The sequence below is a fragment of the Dendrobates tinctorius genome, unplaced genomic scaffold, assembly GCF_039654945.1.
Source record: "Dendrobates tinctorius isolate UK_male_01 unplaced genomic scaffold, ASM3965494v1 ptg000223l, whole genome shotgun sequence".
In the NCBI taxonomy this organism is placed as follows: domain Eukaryota; kingdom Metazoa; phylum Chordata; class Amphibia; order Anura; family Dendrobatidae; genus Dendrobates; species Dendrobates tinctorius.
The window spans coordinates 6,349,969-6,367,413 of record NW_027361890.1 but is presented as its reverse complement, the minus strand read 5'-3'; the positions used below and the strand labels follow the sequence as shown (position 1 = coordinate 6,367,413).

General features: G+C 51.7%; 1 protein-coding gene across 1 annotated transcript in view; it reads left to right on the top strand.

Moving 5' to 3' along the window:
- The first annotated feature begins 413 nt into the window (after positions 1-413).
- Positions 414-17,445, top strand: part of MANBAL (mannosidase beta like) — a 35,792-nt gene continuing 18,760 nt past the window's right edge. The window contains exon 1 of the mRNA XM_073555283.1: positions 414-571. Within this exon, the coding sequence (XP_073411384.1) occupies positions 498-571 (74 nt within the window). The 5' untranslated portion in view covers positions 414-497. The remainder of the gene's footprint in view (positions 572-17,445) is intronic.

The following is a 17,445-nucleotide window of genomic DNA, read 5'->3' as shown; positions in this document are numbered from 1 at the left end:
GCTTTGAGGATTCAGACGTCTGCAGTCACATGTAAATCATTTTCAGAGTGTTATTACATCTTTCAGTTTTTTTTTTAACGGTTGTGGCTACAACAGCCATAAACTATACTGAGGTGAGCGCCAACTCTGCCCCATCCGTGTATGAGGTGGTGCACGGCACCTGCCTCACAAGAGCTTCCAAACTCACTAGCCAAGCCAGCCATTTGCAATATTTGGTGTGCTATATGCCACTGGAGCACACTTCTTATTTCTCCTTATTTTATATGTTGCTGTCATTATACACAGTGTAACGTTTACAGGATAAAGGTTTTAACCCAACATTCAGTAAAACTACAACTCCCAGCACACCCCGTCACGGCTGCAGCACGGCCACGGTACAGCCGGTAGGGTCTGCGCAGCACGGAGCACCCACCACAGCCGCCGCCATTTTTATGGAGACCAATCCCAGCGTGCAGTGAGCGCAGACACAATGACTTCTCCCGATACCATCCCATTCCATGGCAGCTCGTCACTTCCTGCTGCTGTACAATCCCTTCCTGGTGATCTGCCGGGGCTGCGGCTGCCTTTGTCTGTGAGTGTAATCATGCAGTGTGTTATACAGCAGGTGAATGTCTGTGAGGACGTGCCATTACTGTGCCTGGCCATACTGACCCACTAACCTTACTTTTCAGCTTCTAAAATCTGTTCACTTGAAAATAATGATTCTTGTTTTTATAGCATATTCCACGCTGCAGTACAAGCTGCACATTTTCCTATAGACAGTCCTATATTTACCTGGTGGCGCCTGTCACAGCCTCTGGTGTGCTGTCGCCTTGGCAACCAGACTGTCCTCTCTGACAGACATTAGGGTTGTGACCTTGTCCCTAATGGCTTCCAGATCCTCTGTATGATGGCTGTCACTGGTGCCCCATAGACTAATAATGGGCTCGGTCAGGTGCTAGTAAAATGGCTGCCCGTTATAATAACCACAATCCAGCCCATGACGGACATGGGAAATGACGTGTAATAAGTACGGGGCCCCCGAACTGAGCCATCTGCAAAGTTGTCATTCCTATCTGCTGACAGAAAGTTAAAGGGAATCTGTCACCCCCAAAATACTAATTAGGCCACTCATACAGATGTGTAGGCCCTTACCCAATAAGCCTCATACCTGTAGGATAGATTTCAGTAAGGGTGTGTGCACATGCTGCGGTGTACAGTACCATTATTCCTATGGATATTAAAAACTGCAGTGCAGATTTTTCCGCGCGGATTATCTGCGGTTTTCAATCCGCAGAAAGAATTGACATGTCAATTCTTTCTGCGGATTCGCTGTGGTTTGCAATCTCCTCCATTGTAGAGATGAAAAACCGCAGGATAATCCAAAGGTAAAACCGCAGGTCTTTCGACCTGCAGATTTACCTGCGGATCTTACAAAATCCGCGCTGCCAAATCCGCACTGCAATCCGCAGCGTGTGCACATACCCTAAGAGTCAGCTGCTGCATAGTGACACTGCTCCAGCTCAGTGCGCACTCTCATTACTGGTTACAGTTTTCAGTTACAGTACCAGGCCGCACACAGGAGCCATCGATGAGAGTCAGCACGGACACTACAAGAGCTAAGCTACACCCATATAGTGTCCTTATGGATTTTCCCAGCTGGATCTTGTTTGTAGTACAGTCTCGGGCTTAGGGCACAGACGGTAGCCCGCAATGAGAACTGATACTGCAGGATCCAATCCACGCGCCACTTACACACTGTGCGCCGTCATCCCTGGCTCCTGTCTGTGGAACTGTATTGCAAGCAGGAGCCAGCGATAAGCGTGCACACTGACACTGAGCACAGCTAGCCTCATGCACTGTCATTCTGGAGGTTCACAGCCACTATTTGACTTCAATCATCTATTTGTATAAAAGTGAATGTATGTGTGTGTATCACCAACCAATCACAAAGCATCTTTCATTTCACCAGAGCTGTTTAAAAGAGGCTGAGCTGTGATTGGTTGTTATGAGCAACAGTTTTCCTTGCAACCAATCACTAAGCAAAGAAACTGAGCTGTGATTGGTTGCTGTAATCATTAGTTTTCTCACTCCATGACAACACCTCAGCAGACACTGCCATAGTGGGAGAAATCTAGCATCCCCGGGAACATAAGCTCTCAGCCATTGTCTGCCCCCCAGAAAGGAGCAGAGCACATGACAGAAATGAATTTCCCCCTCCCTGCCCATATACCCATCACACATCCTCCATCCTCCATCCCATAGGCACATCTTCCCTCTTATAGGGATCCCCGGTATGGAAGTTAGGATGTGGGATATTAGTGGTAGTAGTCCGGTGGCTCTGGCTGACGGGATGATGTGGGATATTAGGGGTAGTAGTCCGGTGACTCTGGCTAATGGGATGATGTGGGATATTAGTGGTAGTAGTCCAGTGGCTCTGGCTGATGGGATGATGTGGGATATTAGGGGTAGTAGTCCAGTGGCTTTGGCTGATGGGATGATGTGGGATATTAGGGGTAGTAGTCCGGTGACTCTGGCTAATGTGATGATGTGGGATAGTAGTGGTAGTAGTCCAGTGGCTCTGGCTGACGGGATGATGTGGGATATTAGGGGTAGTAGTCTGGTGGCTCTGGCTGACGGGATGATGTGGGATATTAGTGGTAGTAGTCCAGTGGCTCTGGCTGACGGGATGATGTGCGATATTAGTGGTAGTAGTCTGGTGGCTCTGGCTGACGGGATGATGTGGGATATTAGGGGTAGTAGTCCGGTGGCTCTGACGGGATGATGTGGGATATTAGGGGTAGTAGTCCGGTAGCTCTGGCTTTAGGGGGTGAAGGGGGATATTAAGCGTAGTAGTCCGATGGCTTTAGCTGAAGGGATGATGTGGGATATTAGGGAGTAGTCCAGTGGCTCTGGCTGATGTGATGATGTGGGATATTAGGGGTAGTAGTCCGGTGGCTCTGGCTGACAGGATGATGTAGGATATTAGGGGTGGTAGTCCGGTGGCTCTGGCTGATGGGATGATGTGGGATATTAGTGGTAGTAGTCCACTGGCTCTGGCTGACGTGATGATGTGGGATATTAGGGGTAGTAGTCCGGTGGCTCTGGCTGACAGGATGATGTAGGATATTAGGGGTGGTAGTCCGGTGGCTCTGGCTGATGGGATGATGTGGGATATTAGTGGTAGTAGTCCACTGGCTCTGGCTGACGTGATGATGTGGGATATTAGGGGTAGTAATCCAGTGGCTCTGGCTGACGGGATGATGTGGGATATTAGTGGTAGTAGTCCAATGGCTCTGGCTGACGTGATGATGTGGGATATTAGGAGTAGTAGTCCGGTGGCTCTGGCTGACGGGATGATGTGGGATATTAGGGGTAGTAGTCCGGTAGCTCTGGCTTTAGGGGGTGAAGGGGGATATTAAGCGTAGTAGTCCGATGGCTTTAGCTGAAGGGATGATGTGGGATATTAGGGAGTAGTCCAGTGGCTCTGGCTGATGTGATGATGTGGGATATTAGGGGTAGTAGTCCGGTGGCTCTGGCTGACAGGATGATGTAGGATATTAGGGGTGGTAGTCCGGTGGCTGATGGGATGATGTGGGATATTAGTGGTAGTAGTCCACTGGCTCTGGCTGACGTGATGATGTGGGATATTAGGGGTAGTAGTCCGGTGGCTCTGGCTGACAGGATGATGTAGGATATTAGGGGTGGTAGTCCGGTGGCTCTGGCTGATGGGATGATGTGGGATATTAGTGGTAGTAGTCCAGTGGCTCTGACGGGATGATGTGGGATATTAGGGGTAGTAGTCCTGTGGCTCTGGCTGACAGGATGATGTAGGATATTAGGGGTGGTAGTCCGGTGGCTCTGGCTGACAGGATGATGTAGGATATTAGGGGTGGTAGTCCGGTGGCTCTGGCTGATGGGATGATGTGGGATATTAGAGGTAGTAGTCCAGTGGCTCTGGCTGACGTGATGATGTGGGAAATTAGGGGTAGTAATCCAGTGGCTCTGGCTGACGGGATGATGTGGGATATTAGTGGTAGTAGTCCGGTGGCTCTGACTGAAGGGATGATGTGGGATATTAGGGGTAGTAGTCCGGTGGCTCTGGCGGAAGGGATGATGTGGGATATTAGGGGTAGTAGTCCGGTGGCTCTTGCTGAAGGGATGATGTGGGATATTAGTGGTAGTAGTCCGGTGGCTCTGACGGAATGATGTGGGATATTAGGGGTAGTTGTCCGGTGGCTCTGGCTGACAGGATGATGTGGCATATTAGGAGTAGTAGTCCGGTGGCTCTGGCTGACAGGATGATGTGGGATATTAGGGGTGGTAGTCCGGTGGCTCTGGCTTTAGGGGGTGAAGTGGGATATTAGGGGTAGTAGTCCGGTGGCTCTGGCTGAAGGGATGATGTGGGATATTAGTGGTAGTAGTCCGGTGGCTCTGACGGGATGATGTGGGATATTAGGGGTAGTAGTCCTGTGGCTCTGGCTGACAGGATGATGTAGGATATTAGTGGTGGTAGTCCGGTGGCTCTGGCTGATGGAATGATGTGGGACATTAGTGGTGGTAGTCCAGTGGCTCTGGCTGACGTGATGATGTGGGAAATTAGGGGTAGTAGTCCAATGGCTCTGGCTGACGGGATGATGTGGGATATTAGGGGTAGTAGTCCAGTGGCTCTGGCTGACGTGATGATGTGGGATATTAGGGGTAGTAGTCCAGTGGCTCTGGCTGACGGGATGATGTGGCATATTAGTAGTAGTAGTCTGGTGGCTCTGGCTGACGGGATGATGTGGGATATTAGGGGTAGTAGTCCGGTAGCTCTGGCTTTAGGGGGTGAAGGGGGATATTAAGGGTAGTAGTCCGATGGCTTTAGCTGATGGGATGATGTGGGATATTAGGGAGTAGTCCAGTGGCTCTGGCTGACGTGATGATGTGGGATATAAGGGAGTAGTCCAGTGGCTCTGGCTGACGTGATGATGTGGGATATTAGGGGTAGTAGTCCGGTGGCTCTGGCTTACGGGATGATGTGGGATATTAGGGGTAGTAGTCCGGTGGCTCTGGCTGAAGGGATGATGTGGGATATTAGGGGTAGTAGTCCAGTGGCTTTGGCTGACGTGATGATGTGGGATATTAGGGGTAGTAGTCCGGTGGCTCTGGCTTTAGGGGGTGAAGTGGGATATTAGGGGTAGTAGTCCGATGGCTCTGGCTGATGGGATGATGTGGGATATTAGGGGTAGTAGTCCAGTGGCTCTGGCTTTAGGGGGTGAAGTGGGATATTAGTGGTAGTAGTCCGGTGGCTCTGGCTGAAGGGATGATGTGGGATATTAGGCGTAGTAGTCCGGTGGCTCTGACGGAATGATGTGGCATATTAGAGGTAGTAGTCCGGTGGCTCTGGCTGATGGGATGATGTGGGATATTAGTGGTGGTAGTCCAGTGGCTCTGGCTGACGTGATGATGCGGGAAATTAGGGGTAGTATTCCAGTGGCTCTGGCTGACGGGATGATGTGGGATATTAGTGGTAGTAGTCCGGTGGCTCTGGCTGAAGGGATGATGTGGGATATTAGGGGTAGTAGTCCGGTGGCTCTGGCGGAAGGGATGATGTGGGATATTAGGGGTAGTAGTCCGGTGGCTCTGGCTGAAGGGATGATGTGGGATATTAGGGGTAGTAGTCCAGCGGCTCTGGCTGATGTGATGATGTGGGATATTAGGGGTAGTAGTCCGGTGGCTCTGGCTTTAGGGGGTGAAGTGGGATATTAGGGGTAGTAGTCCGATGGCTCTGGCTGATGGGATGATGTGGGATATTAGGGGTAGTAGTCCAGTGGCTTTGGCTGACGTGATGATGTGGGAAATTAGGGGTAGTAGTCCAATGGCTGTGGCTGATGGGATGATGTGGGATATTAGGGGTAGTAGTCCAGTGGCTCTGGCTTTAGGGGGTGAAGTGGGATATTAGTGGTAGTAGTCCGGTGGCTCTGGCTGAAGGGATGATGTGGGATATTAGGGGTAGTAGTCCGGTGGCTCTGGCTTTAGGAGATGAAGTGGGATATTAGGGGTAGTAGTCCAATGGCTCTGGCTAAAGGGATGATGTGAGATATTAGTGGTAGTAGTCCGGTGGCTCTGGCTGAAGGGATGATGTGGAATATTAGGGGTAGTAGTCCGGTGGCTCTGACGGAATGATGTGGCATATTAGAGGTAGTAGTCCGCTGGCTCTGGCTGACGGGATCATGTGGGATATTAAGGGTAGTAGTCCGGTGGCTCTGACGGGATGATGTGGGATATTAGGGGTAGTAGTCCGATGTCTTTGGCTGACGTGATGATGTGGGATATTAGGGGTAGTAGTCCGGTGGCTCTGGCTGACGGGATCATGTGGGATATTAGTGGTAGTTGTCCGGTGGCTCTGACGGGATGATGTGGGATATTAGGGGTAGTAGTCCGATGGCTCTGGCTGACGTGATGATGTATATTAGTGGTAGTAGTCCGGTGGCTCTGGCTGAAGGGATGATGTGGGATATTAGGGGTAGTAGTCCAGTGGCTCTGGCTGAAGGGATGATGTGGGATATTAGTGGTAGTAGTCCGGTGGCTCTGACGGAATGATGTGGCATATTAGGAGTAGTAGTCCGGTGGCTCTGGCTGTAGGGATGATGTGGGATATTAGGGGTAGTAGTCCGGTGGCTCTGGCTTTAGGGGGTGAAGTGGGATATTAGGAGTAGTAGTCCGGTGGCTCTGGCTGACGGGATGATGTGGGATATTAGTGGTAGTAGTCCGGTGGCTCTGGCTGAAGGGATGATGTGGGATATTAGGGGTAGTAGTCCAGTGGCTCTGGCTGAATGGATGATGTGGGATATTAGTGGTAGTAGTCCGGTGGCTCTGACGGAATGATGTGGCATATTAGGAGTAGTAGTCCGGTGGCTCTGGCTGTAGGGATGATGTGGGATATTAGGGGTAGTAGTCCGGTGGCTCTGGCTTTAGGGGGTGGAGTGGGATATTAGGGGTAGTAGTCCGATGGCTCTAGCTGATGGGATGATGTGGGATATTAGGGGTAGTAGTCCGATGGCTCTGGCAGACGTGATGATGTGGGATATTAGGGGTAGTAGTCCGATGGCTCTGGCTGACGGGATGATGTGAGATATTAGTGGTAGTAGTCCGGTGGCTCTGACGGAATGATGTGGGATATTAGGAGTAGTAGTCCGGTGGCTCTCACTGACGGGATGATGTGGGATATTAGGGGTAGTAGTCCGGTGGCTCTGGCTGAAGGGATGATGTGGGATATTAGTGGTAGTAGTCCGGTGGCTCTGACGGAATGATGTGGCATATTAGGAGTAGTAGTCCGGTGGCTCTGGCTGACAGGATGATGTGGGATATTAGGGGTGGTAGTCCGGTGGCTCTGGCTTTAGGGGGGTGAAGTGGGATATTAGGGGTAGTAGTCCGATGGCTCTGGCTGATGGGATGATATGGGATATTAGGGGTAGTAGTCCGGTGGCTCTGGCTGAAGGGATGATGTGGGATATTAGTGGTAGTAGTCCGGTGGCTCTGACGGGATGATGTGGGATATTAGGGGTAGTAGTCCTGTGGCTCTGGCTGACAGGATGATGTAGGATATTAGTGGTGGTAGTCCGGTGGCTCTGGCTGATGGAATGATGTGGGATATTAGTGGTGGTAGTCCAGTGGCTCTGGCTGACGTGATGATGTGGGAAATTAGGGGTAGTAGTCCAATGGCTCTGGCTGACGGGATGATGTGGGATATTAGGGGTAGTAGTCCAGTGGCTCTGGCTGACGTGATGATGTGGGATATTAGGGGTAGTAGTCCGATGGCTTTAGCTGATGGGATGATGTGGGATATTAGGTAGTAGTCCAGTGGCTCTGGCTGACGTGATGATGTGGGATATTAGGGAGTAGTCCAGTGGCTCTGGCTGACGTGATGATGTGGGATATTAGGGGTAGTAGTCCGATGGCTCTGGCTGACGGGATGATGTGGGATATTAGTGGTAGTAGTTCGGTGGCTCTGACGGAATGATGTGGGATATTAGGAGTAGTAGTCCGGTGGCTCTCACTGACGGGATGATGTGGGATATTAGGGGTAGTAGTCCGGTGGCTCTGGCTGAAGGGATGATGTGGGATATTAGTGGTAGTAGTCCGGTGGCTCTGACGGAATGATGTGGCATATTAGGAGTAGTAGTCCGGTGGCTCTGGCTGACAGGATGATGTGGGATATTAGGGGTGGTAGTCCGGTGGCTCTGGCTTTAGGGGGTGAAGTGGGATATTAGGGGTGGTAGTCCGGTGGCTCTGGCTTTAGGGGGTGAAGTGGGATATTAGGGGTAGTAGTCCGGTGGCTCTGGCTGAAGGGATGATGTGGGATATTAGTGGTAGTAGTCCGGTGGCTCTGACGGGATGATGTGCGATATTAGGGGTAGTAGTCCTGTGGCTCTGGCTGACAGGATGATGTAGGATATTAGTGGTGGTAGTCCGGTGGCTCTGGCTGATGGAATGATGTGGGATATTAGTGGTGGTAGTCCAGTGGCTCTGGCTGACGTGATGATGTGGGAAATTAGGGGTAGTAGTCCAATGGCTCTGGCTGACGGGATGATGTGGGATATTAGGGGTAGTCCAGTGGCTCTGGCTGACGTGATGATGTGGGATATTAGGGGTAGTAATCCAATGGCTCTGGCTGACGGGATGATGTGGCATATTAGGAGTAGTAGTCTGGTGGCTCTGCCTGACGGGATGATGTGGGATATTAGGGGTAGTAGTCCGGTGGCTCTGGCTTTAGGGGGTGAAGGGGGATATTAAGGGTAGTAGTCCGATGGCTTTAGCTGATGGGATGATGTGGGATATTAGGGAGTAGTCCAGTGGCTCTGGCTGACGTGATGATGTGGGATATTAGGGGTAGTAGTCCGATGGCTCTGGCTGACGTGATGATGTGGGATATTATGGGTAGTAGTCCGATGGCTCTGGCTGACGGGATGATGTGGGATATTAGTGGTAGTAGTCCGGTGGCTCTGACGGAATGATGTGGGATATTAGGGGTAGTTGTCCGGTGGCTCTGACGGGACGATGTGGGATATTAGGGGTAGTCCGGTGGCTCTGGCTGACGGGATGATGTGGGATATTAGGGGTAGTAGTCCGGTGGCTCTGGCTGACGGGATGATGCGGGATATTAGGCGGAGTAGTCCGGTGGCTCTCACTGACGGGATGATGTGGGATATTAGGGGTAGTAGTCCGGTGGCTCTGGCTGAAGGGATGATGTGGGATATTAGTGGTAGTAGTCCGGTGGCTCTGACGGAATGATGTGGGATATTAGGGGTAGTTGTCCGGTGGCTCTGGCTGACAGGATGATGTGGCATATTAGGAGTAGTAGTCCGGTGGCTCTGGCTGACAGGATGATGTGGGATATTAGGGGTGGTAGTCCGGTGGCTCTGGCTTTAGGGGGTGAAGTGGGATATTAGGGGTAGTAGTCCGGTGGCTCTGGCTGAAGGGATGATGTGGGATATTAGTGGTAGTAGTCCGGTGGCTCTGACGGGATGATGTGGGATATTAGGGGTAGTAGTCCTGTGGCTCTGGCTGACAGGATGATGTAGGATATTAGTGGTGGTAGTCCGGTGGCTCTGGCTGATGGAATGATGTGGGACATTAGTGGTGGTAGTCCAGTGGCTCTGGCTGACGTGATGATGTGGGAAATTAGGGGTAGTAGTCCAATGGCTCTGGCTGACGGGATGATGTGGGATATTAGGGGTAGTAGTCCAGTGGCTCTGGCTGACGTGATGATGTGGGATATTAGGGGTAGTAGTCCAGTGGCTCTGGCTGACGGGATGATGTGGCATATTAGTAGTAGTAGTCTGGTGGCTCTGGCTGACGGGATGATGTGGGATATTAGGGGTAGTAGTCCGGTAGCTCTGGCTTTAGGGGGTGAAGGGGGATATTAAGGGTAGTAGTCCGATGGCTTTAGCTGATGGGATGATGTGGGATATTAGGGAGTAGTCCAGTGGCTCTGGCTGACGTGATGATGTGGGATATAAGGGAGTAGTCCAGTGGCTCTGGCTGACGTGATGATGTGGGATATTAGGGGTAGTAGTCCGGTGGCTCTGGCTTACGGGATGATGTGGGATATTAGGGGTAGTAGTCCGGTGGCTCTGGCTGAAGGGATGATGTGGGATATTAGGGGTAGTAGTCCAGTGGCTTTGGCTGACGTGATGATGTGGGATATTAGGGGTAGTAGTCCGGTGGCTCTGGCTTTAGGGGGTGAAGTGGGATATTAGGGGTAGTAGTCCGATGGCTCTGGCTGATGGGATGATGTGGGATATTAGGGGTAGTAGTCCAGTGGCTCTGGCTTTAGGGGGTGAAGTGGGATATTAGTGGTAGTAGTCCGGTGGCTCTGGCTGAAGGGATGATGTGGGATATTAGGCGTAGTAGTCCGGTGGCTCTGACGGAATGATGTGGCATATTAGAGGTAGTAGTCCGGTGGCTCTGGCTGATGGGATGATGTGGGATATTAGTGGTGGTAGTCCAGTGGCTCTGGCTGACGTGATGATGCGGGAAATTAGGGGTAGTATTCCAGTGGCTCTGGCTGACGGGATGATGTGGGATATTAGTGGTAGTAGTCCGGTGGCTCTGGCTGAAGGGATGATGTGGGATATTAGGGGTAGTAGTCCGGTGGCTCTGGCGGAAGGGATGATGTGGGATATTAGGGGTAGTAGTCCGGTGGCTCTGGCTGAAGGGATGATGTGGGATATTAGGGGTAGTAGTCCAGCGGCTCTGGCTGATGTGATGATGTGGGATATTAGGGGTAGTAGTCCGGTGGCTCTGGCTTTAGGGGGTGAAGTGGGATATTAGGGGTAGTAGTCCGATGGCTCTGGCTGATGGGATGATGTGGGATATTAGGGGTAGTAGTCCAGTGGCTTTGGCTGACGTGATGATGTGGGAAATTAGGGGTAGTAGTCCAATGGCTGTGGCTGATGGGATGATGTGGGATATTAGGGGTAGTAGTCCAGTGGCTCTGGCTTTAGGGGGTGAAGTGGGATATTAGTGGTAGTAGTCCGGTGGCTCTGGCTGAAGGGATGATGTGGGATATTAGGGGTAGTAGTCCGGTGGCTCTGGCTTTAGGAGATGAAGTGGGATATTAGGGGTAGTAGTCCAATGGCTCTGGCTAAAGGGATGATGTGAGATATTAGTGGTAGTAGTCCGGTGGCTCTGGCTGAAGGGATGATGTGGAATATTAGGGGTAGTAGTCCGGTGGCTCTGACAGAATGATGTGGCATATTAGAGGTAGTAGTCCGCTGGCTCTGGCTGACGGGATCATGTGGGATATTAAGGGTAGTAGTCCGGTGGCTCTGACGGGATGATGTGGGATATTAGGGGTAGTAGTCCGATGTCTTTGGCTGACGTGATGATGTGGGATATTAGGGGTAGTAGTCCGGTGGCTCTGGCTGACGGGATCATGTGGGATATTAGTGGTAGTTGTCCGGTGGCTCTGACGGGATGATGTGGGATATTAGGGGTAGTAGTCCGATGGCTCTGGCTGACGTGATGATGTATATTAGTGGTAGTAGTCCGGTGGCTCTGGCTGAAGGGATGATGTGGGATATTAGGGGTAGTAGTCCAGTGGCTCTGGCTGAAGGGATGATGTGGGATATTAGTGGTAGTAGTCCGGTGGCTCTGACGGAATGATGTGGCATATTAGGAGTAGTAGTCCGGTGGCTCTGGCTGTAGGGATGATGTGGGATATTAGGGGTAGTAGTCCGGTGGCTCTGGCTTTAGGGGGTGAAGTGGGATATTAGGAGTAGTAGTCCGGTGGCTCTGGCTGACGGGATGATGTGGGATATTAGTGGTAGTAGTCCGGTGGCTCTGGCTGAAGGGATGATGTGGGATATTAGGGGTAGTAGTCCAGTGGCTCTGGCTGAATGGATGATGTGGGATATTAGTGGTAGTAGTCCGGTGGCTCTGACGGAATGATGTGGCATATTAGGAGTAGTAGTCCGGTGGCTCTGGCTGTAGGGATGATGTGGGATATTAGGGGTAGTAGTCCGGTGGCTCTGGCTTTAGGGGGTGGAGTGGGATATTAGGGGTAGTAGTCCGATGGCTCTAGCTGATGGGATGATGTGGGATATTAGGGGTAGTAGTCCGATGGCTCTGGCAGACGTGATGATGTGGGATATTAGGGGTAGTAGTCCGATGGCTCTGGCTGACGGGATGATGTGAGATATTAGTGGTAGTAGTCCGGTGGCTCTGACGGAATGATGTGGGATATTAGGAGTAGTAGTCCGGTGGCTCTCACTGACGGGATGATGTGGGATATTAGGGGTAGTAGTCCGGTGGCTCTGGCTGAAGGGATGATGTGGGATATTAGTGGTAGTAGTCCGGTGGCTCTGACGGAATGATGTGGCATATTAGGAGTAGTAGTCCGGTGGCTCTGGCTGACAGGATGATGTGGGATATTAGGGGTGGTAGTCCGGTGGCTCTGGCTTTAGGGGGGTGAAGTGGGATATTAGGGGTAGTAGTCCGATGGCTCTGGCTGATGGGATGATATGGGATATTAGGGGTAGTAGTCCGGTGGCTCTGGCTGAAGGGATGATGTGGGATATTAGTGGTAGTAGTCCGGTGGCTCTGACGGGATGATGTGGGATATTAGGGGTAGTAGTCCTGTGGCTCTGGCTGACAGGATGATGTAGGATATTAGTGGTGGTAGTCCGGTGGCTCTGGCTGATGGAATGATGTGGGATATTAGTGGTGGTAGTCCAGTGGCTCTGGCTGACGTGATGATGTGGGAAATTAGGGGTAGTAGTCCAATGGCTCTGGCTGACGGGATGATGTGGGATATTAGGGGTAGTAGTCCAGTGGCTCTGGCTGACGTGATGATGTGGGATATTAGGGGTAGTAGTCCGATGGCTTTAGCTGATGGGATGATGTGGGATATTAGGTAGTAGTCCAGTGGCTCTGGCTGACGTGATGATGTGGGATATTAGGGAGTAGTCCAGTGGCTCTGGCTGACGTGATGATGTGGGATATTAGGGGTAGTAGTCCGATGGCTCTGGCTGACGGGATGATGTGGGATATTAGTGGTAGTAGTTCGGTGGCTCTGACGGAATGATGTGGGATATTAGGAGTAGTAGTCCGGTGGCTCTCACTGACGGGATGATGTGGGATATTAGGGGTAGTAGTCCGGTGGCTCTGGCTGAAGGGATGATGTGGGATATTAGTGGTAGTAGTCCGGTGGCTCTGACGGAATGATGTGGCATATTAGGAGTAGTAGTCCGGTGGCTCTGGCTGACAGGATGATGTGGGATATTAGGGGTGGTAGTCCGGTGGCTCTGGCTTTAGGGGGTGAAGTGGGATATTAGGGGTGGTAGTCCGGTGGCTCTGGCTTTAGGGGGTGAAGTGGGATATTAGGGGTAGTAGTCCGGTGGCTCTGGCTGAAGGGATGATGTGGGATATTAGTGGTAGTAGTCCGGTGGCTCTGACGGGATGATGTGCGATATTAGGGGTAGTAGTCCTGTGGCTCTGGCTGACAGGATGATGTAGGATATTAGTGGTGGTAGTCCGGTGGCTCTGGCTGATGGAATGATGTGGGATATTAGTGGTGGTAGTCCAGTGGCTCTGGCTGACGTGATGATGTGGGAAATTAGGGGTAGTAGTCCAATGGCTCTGGCTGACGGGATGATGTGGGATATTAGGGGTAGTCCAGTGGCTCTGGCTGACGTGATGATGTGGGATATTAGGGGTAGTAATCCAATGGCTCTGGCTGACGGGATGATGTGGCATATTAGGAGTAGTAGTCTGGTGGCTCTGCCTGACGGGATGATGTGGGATATTAGGGGTAGTAGTCCGGTGGCTCTGGCTTTAGGGGGTGAAGGGGGATATTAAGGGTAGTAGTCCGATGGCTTTAGCTGATGGGATGATGTGGGATATTAGGGAGTAGTCCAGTGGCTCTGGCTGACGTGATGATGTGGGATATTAGGGGTAGTAGTCCGATGGCTCTGGCTGACGTGATGATGTGGGATATTATGGGTAGTAGTCCGATGGCTCTGGCTGACGGGATGATGTGGGATATTAGTGGTAGTAGTCCGGTGGCTCTGACGGAATGATGTGGGATATTAGGGGTAGTTGTCCGGTGGCTCTGACGGGACGATGTGGGATATTAGGGGTAGTCCGGTGGCTCTGGCTGACGGGATGATGTGGGATATTAGGGGTAGTAGTCCGGTGGCTCTGGCTGACGGGATGATGCGGGATATTAGGCGGAGTAGTCCGGTGGCTCTCACTGACGGGATGATGTGGGATATTAGGGGTAGTAGTCCGGTGGCTCTGGCTGAAGGGATGATGTGGGATATTAGTGGTAGTAGTCCGGTGGCTCTGACGGAATGATGTGGCATATTAGGAGTAGTAGTCCGGTGGCTCTGGCTGACAGGATGATGTGGGATATTAGGGGTGGTAGTCCGGTGGCTCTGGCTTTAGGGGGTGAAGTGGGATATTAGGGGTAGTAGTCCGGTGGCTCTGGCTGAAGGGATGATGTACGATATTAGTGGTAGTAGTCCGGTGGCTCTGACGGGATGATGTGGGATATTAGGGGTAGTAGTCCTGTGGCTCTGGCTGACAGGATGATGTAGGATATTAGTGGTGGTAGTCCGGTGGCTCTGGCTGATGGAATGATGTGGGATATTAGTGGTGGTAGTCCAGTGGCTCTGGCTGACGTGATGATGTGGGAAATTAGGGGTAGTAGTCCAATGGCTCTGGCTGACGGGATGATGTGGGATATTAGGGGTAGTACTCCAGTGGCTCTGGCTGACGTGATGATGTGGGATATTAGGGGTAGTAGTCCAATGGCTCTGGCTGACGGGATGATGTGGCATATTAGTGGTAGTAGTCTGGTGGCTCTGGCTGACGGGATGATGTGGGATATTAGAGGTAGTAGTCCGGTAGCTCTGGCTTTAGGGGGTGAAGGGGGATATTAAGGGTAGTAGTCCGATGGCTTTAGCTGATGGGATGATGTGGGATATTAGGGAGTAGTCCAGTGGCTCTGGCTGACGTGATGATGTGGGATATTAGGGGTAGTAGTCCAGTGGCTCTGGCTGACGTGATGATGTGGGATATTAGGGGTAGTAGTCCGGTGGCTCTGGCTGACAGGATGATGTGGGATATTAGGGGTAGTAGTCCGGTGGCTCTGGCTTACGGGATGATGTGGGATATTAGGGGTAGTAGTCCGGTGGCTCTGGCTGAAGGGATGATGTGGGATATTAGGGGTAGTAGTCCAGTGGCTTTGGCTGACGTGATGATGTGGGATATTAGGGGTAGTAGTCCGGTGGCTCTGGCTTTAGGGGGTGAAGTGGGATATTAGGGGTAGTAGTCCGGTGGCTCTGGCTGAAGGGATGATGTGGGATATTAGGGGTAGTAGTCCGGTGGCTCTGGCTTTAGGGGGTGAAGTGGGATATTAGGGGTAGTAGTCCGGTGGCTCTGGCTGATGGGATGATGTGGGATATTAGGGGTAGTAGTCCAGTGGCTCTGGCTTTAGGGGGTGAAGTGGGATATTAGTGGTAGTAGTCCGGTGGCTCTGGCTGAAGGGATGATGTGGGATATTAGGGGTAGTAGTCCGGTGGCTCTGACTGAATGATGTGGCATATTAGAGGTAGTAGTCCGGTGGCTCTGGCTGACGGGATCATGTGGGATATTAAGGGTAGTAGTCCGGTGGCTCTGATGGGATGATGTGGGATATTAGGGGTAGTAGTCCGATGTCTTTGGCTGACGTGATGATGTGGGATATTAGGGGTAGTAGTCCGGTGGCTCTGGCTGACGGGATCATGTGGGATATTAGGGGTAGTTGTCCGGTGGCTCTGACGGGACGATGTGGGATATTAGGGGTAGTCCGATGGCTCTGGCTGAAGGGATGATGTGGGATATTACGGGTAGTAGTCCGGTGGCTCTGGCTGATGGGATGATGTGGGATATTAGGGGTAGTAGTCCGGTGGCTCTGGCTGATGGGATGATTTGGGATATTAGGGGTAGTAGTCCGGTGGCTCTGACTGACGGGATGATGTGGGATATTAGGGGTAGTAGTCCGGTGGCTCTGGCTGAAGGGATGATGTGGGATATTAGGCGTAGTAGTCCGGTGGCTCTGGCTGATGGGATGATGTGGGATATTAGGGGTAGTAGTCCGGTGGCTCTGGCTGAAGGGATGATATGGGATATTACGGGTAGTAGTCCAGTGGCTCTGACGGAATGATGTGGGATGTTAGGGGTAGTAGTCCGGTGGCTCTGGCTGACAGGACGATATGGGATACTAGGGGTAGTAGTCCGGTGGCTCTGACTGAATGATGTGGCATATTAGAGGTAGTAGTCCGGTGGCTCTGGCTGACGGGATCATGTGGGATATTAAGGGTAGTAGTCCGGTGGCTCTGATGGGATGATGTGGGATATTAGGGGTAGTAGTCCGATGTCTTTGGCTGACGTGATGATGTGGGATATTAGGGGTAGTAGTCCGGTGGCTCTGGCTGACGGGATCATGTGGGATATTAGGGGTAGTTGTCCGGTGGCTCTGACGGGACGATGTGGGATATTAGGGGTAGTCCGATGGCTCTGGCTGAAGGGATGATGTGGGATATTACGGGTAGTAGTCCGGTGGCTCTGGCTGATGGGATGATGTGGGATATTAGGGGTAGTAGTCCGGTGGCTCTGGCTGATGGGATGATGTGGGATATTAGGGGTAGTAGTCCGGTGGCTCTGACTGACGGGATGATGTGGGATATTAGGGGTAGTAGTCCGGTGGCTCTGGCTGAAGGGATGATGTGGGATATTAGGCGTAGTAGTCCGGTGGCTCTGGCTGATGGGATGATGTGGGATATTAGGGGTAGTAGTCCGGTGGCTCTGGCTGAAGGGATGATGTGGGATATTACGGGTAGTAGTCCAGTGGCTCTGACGGAATGATGTGGGATGTTAGGGGTAGTAGTCCGGTGGCTCTGGCTGACAGGACGATATGGGATACTAGGGGTAGTAGTCCGGTGGCTCTGGCTGACGGGATGATGTGGGATATTAGTGGTAGTAGTCCGGTGGCTCTGGCTGACGGGATGATGTGGGGTATTAGGGGTAGTAGTCTGGTGGCTCTGATGGGATGATGTGGGATATTAGGGGTAGTAGTCCGGCGGCTCTGGCTGACGGGATGATGTGGGATATTATAGTGAATTTGGCTATGCGGAGTGGGCAGGGCTATCTACTCAGCTGTATCTATCTATCTGTCTATCTATCTGTGTGTGTGTGTATATATATATATATCATTATAGTCTGTTATAACTAACTGTAGTTAGTTACTATGCCCGGGCAGCGCTGGGCTCTTCAGCTAGTCTAAGATATGGCTAAGTGCCCAGTATTCAAATTGAGGGGGTGTAGTGTTGCACTAAACTCTTGGTCATGCCAAGGATGCACCAAAACCCCTTACTTTGCATACTAAATACACACGTGGTTAAAATTGTTGGTACCCCTCGTTTAATGACAGAAAAA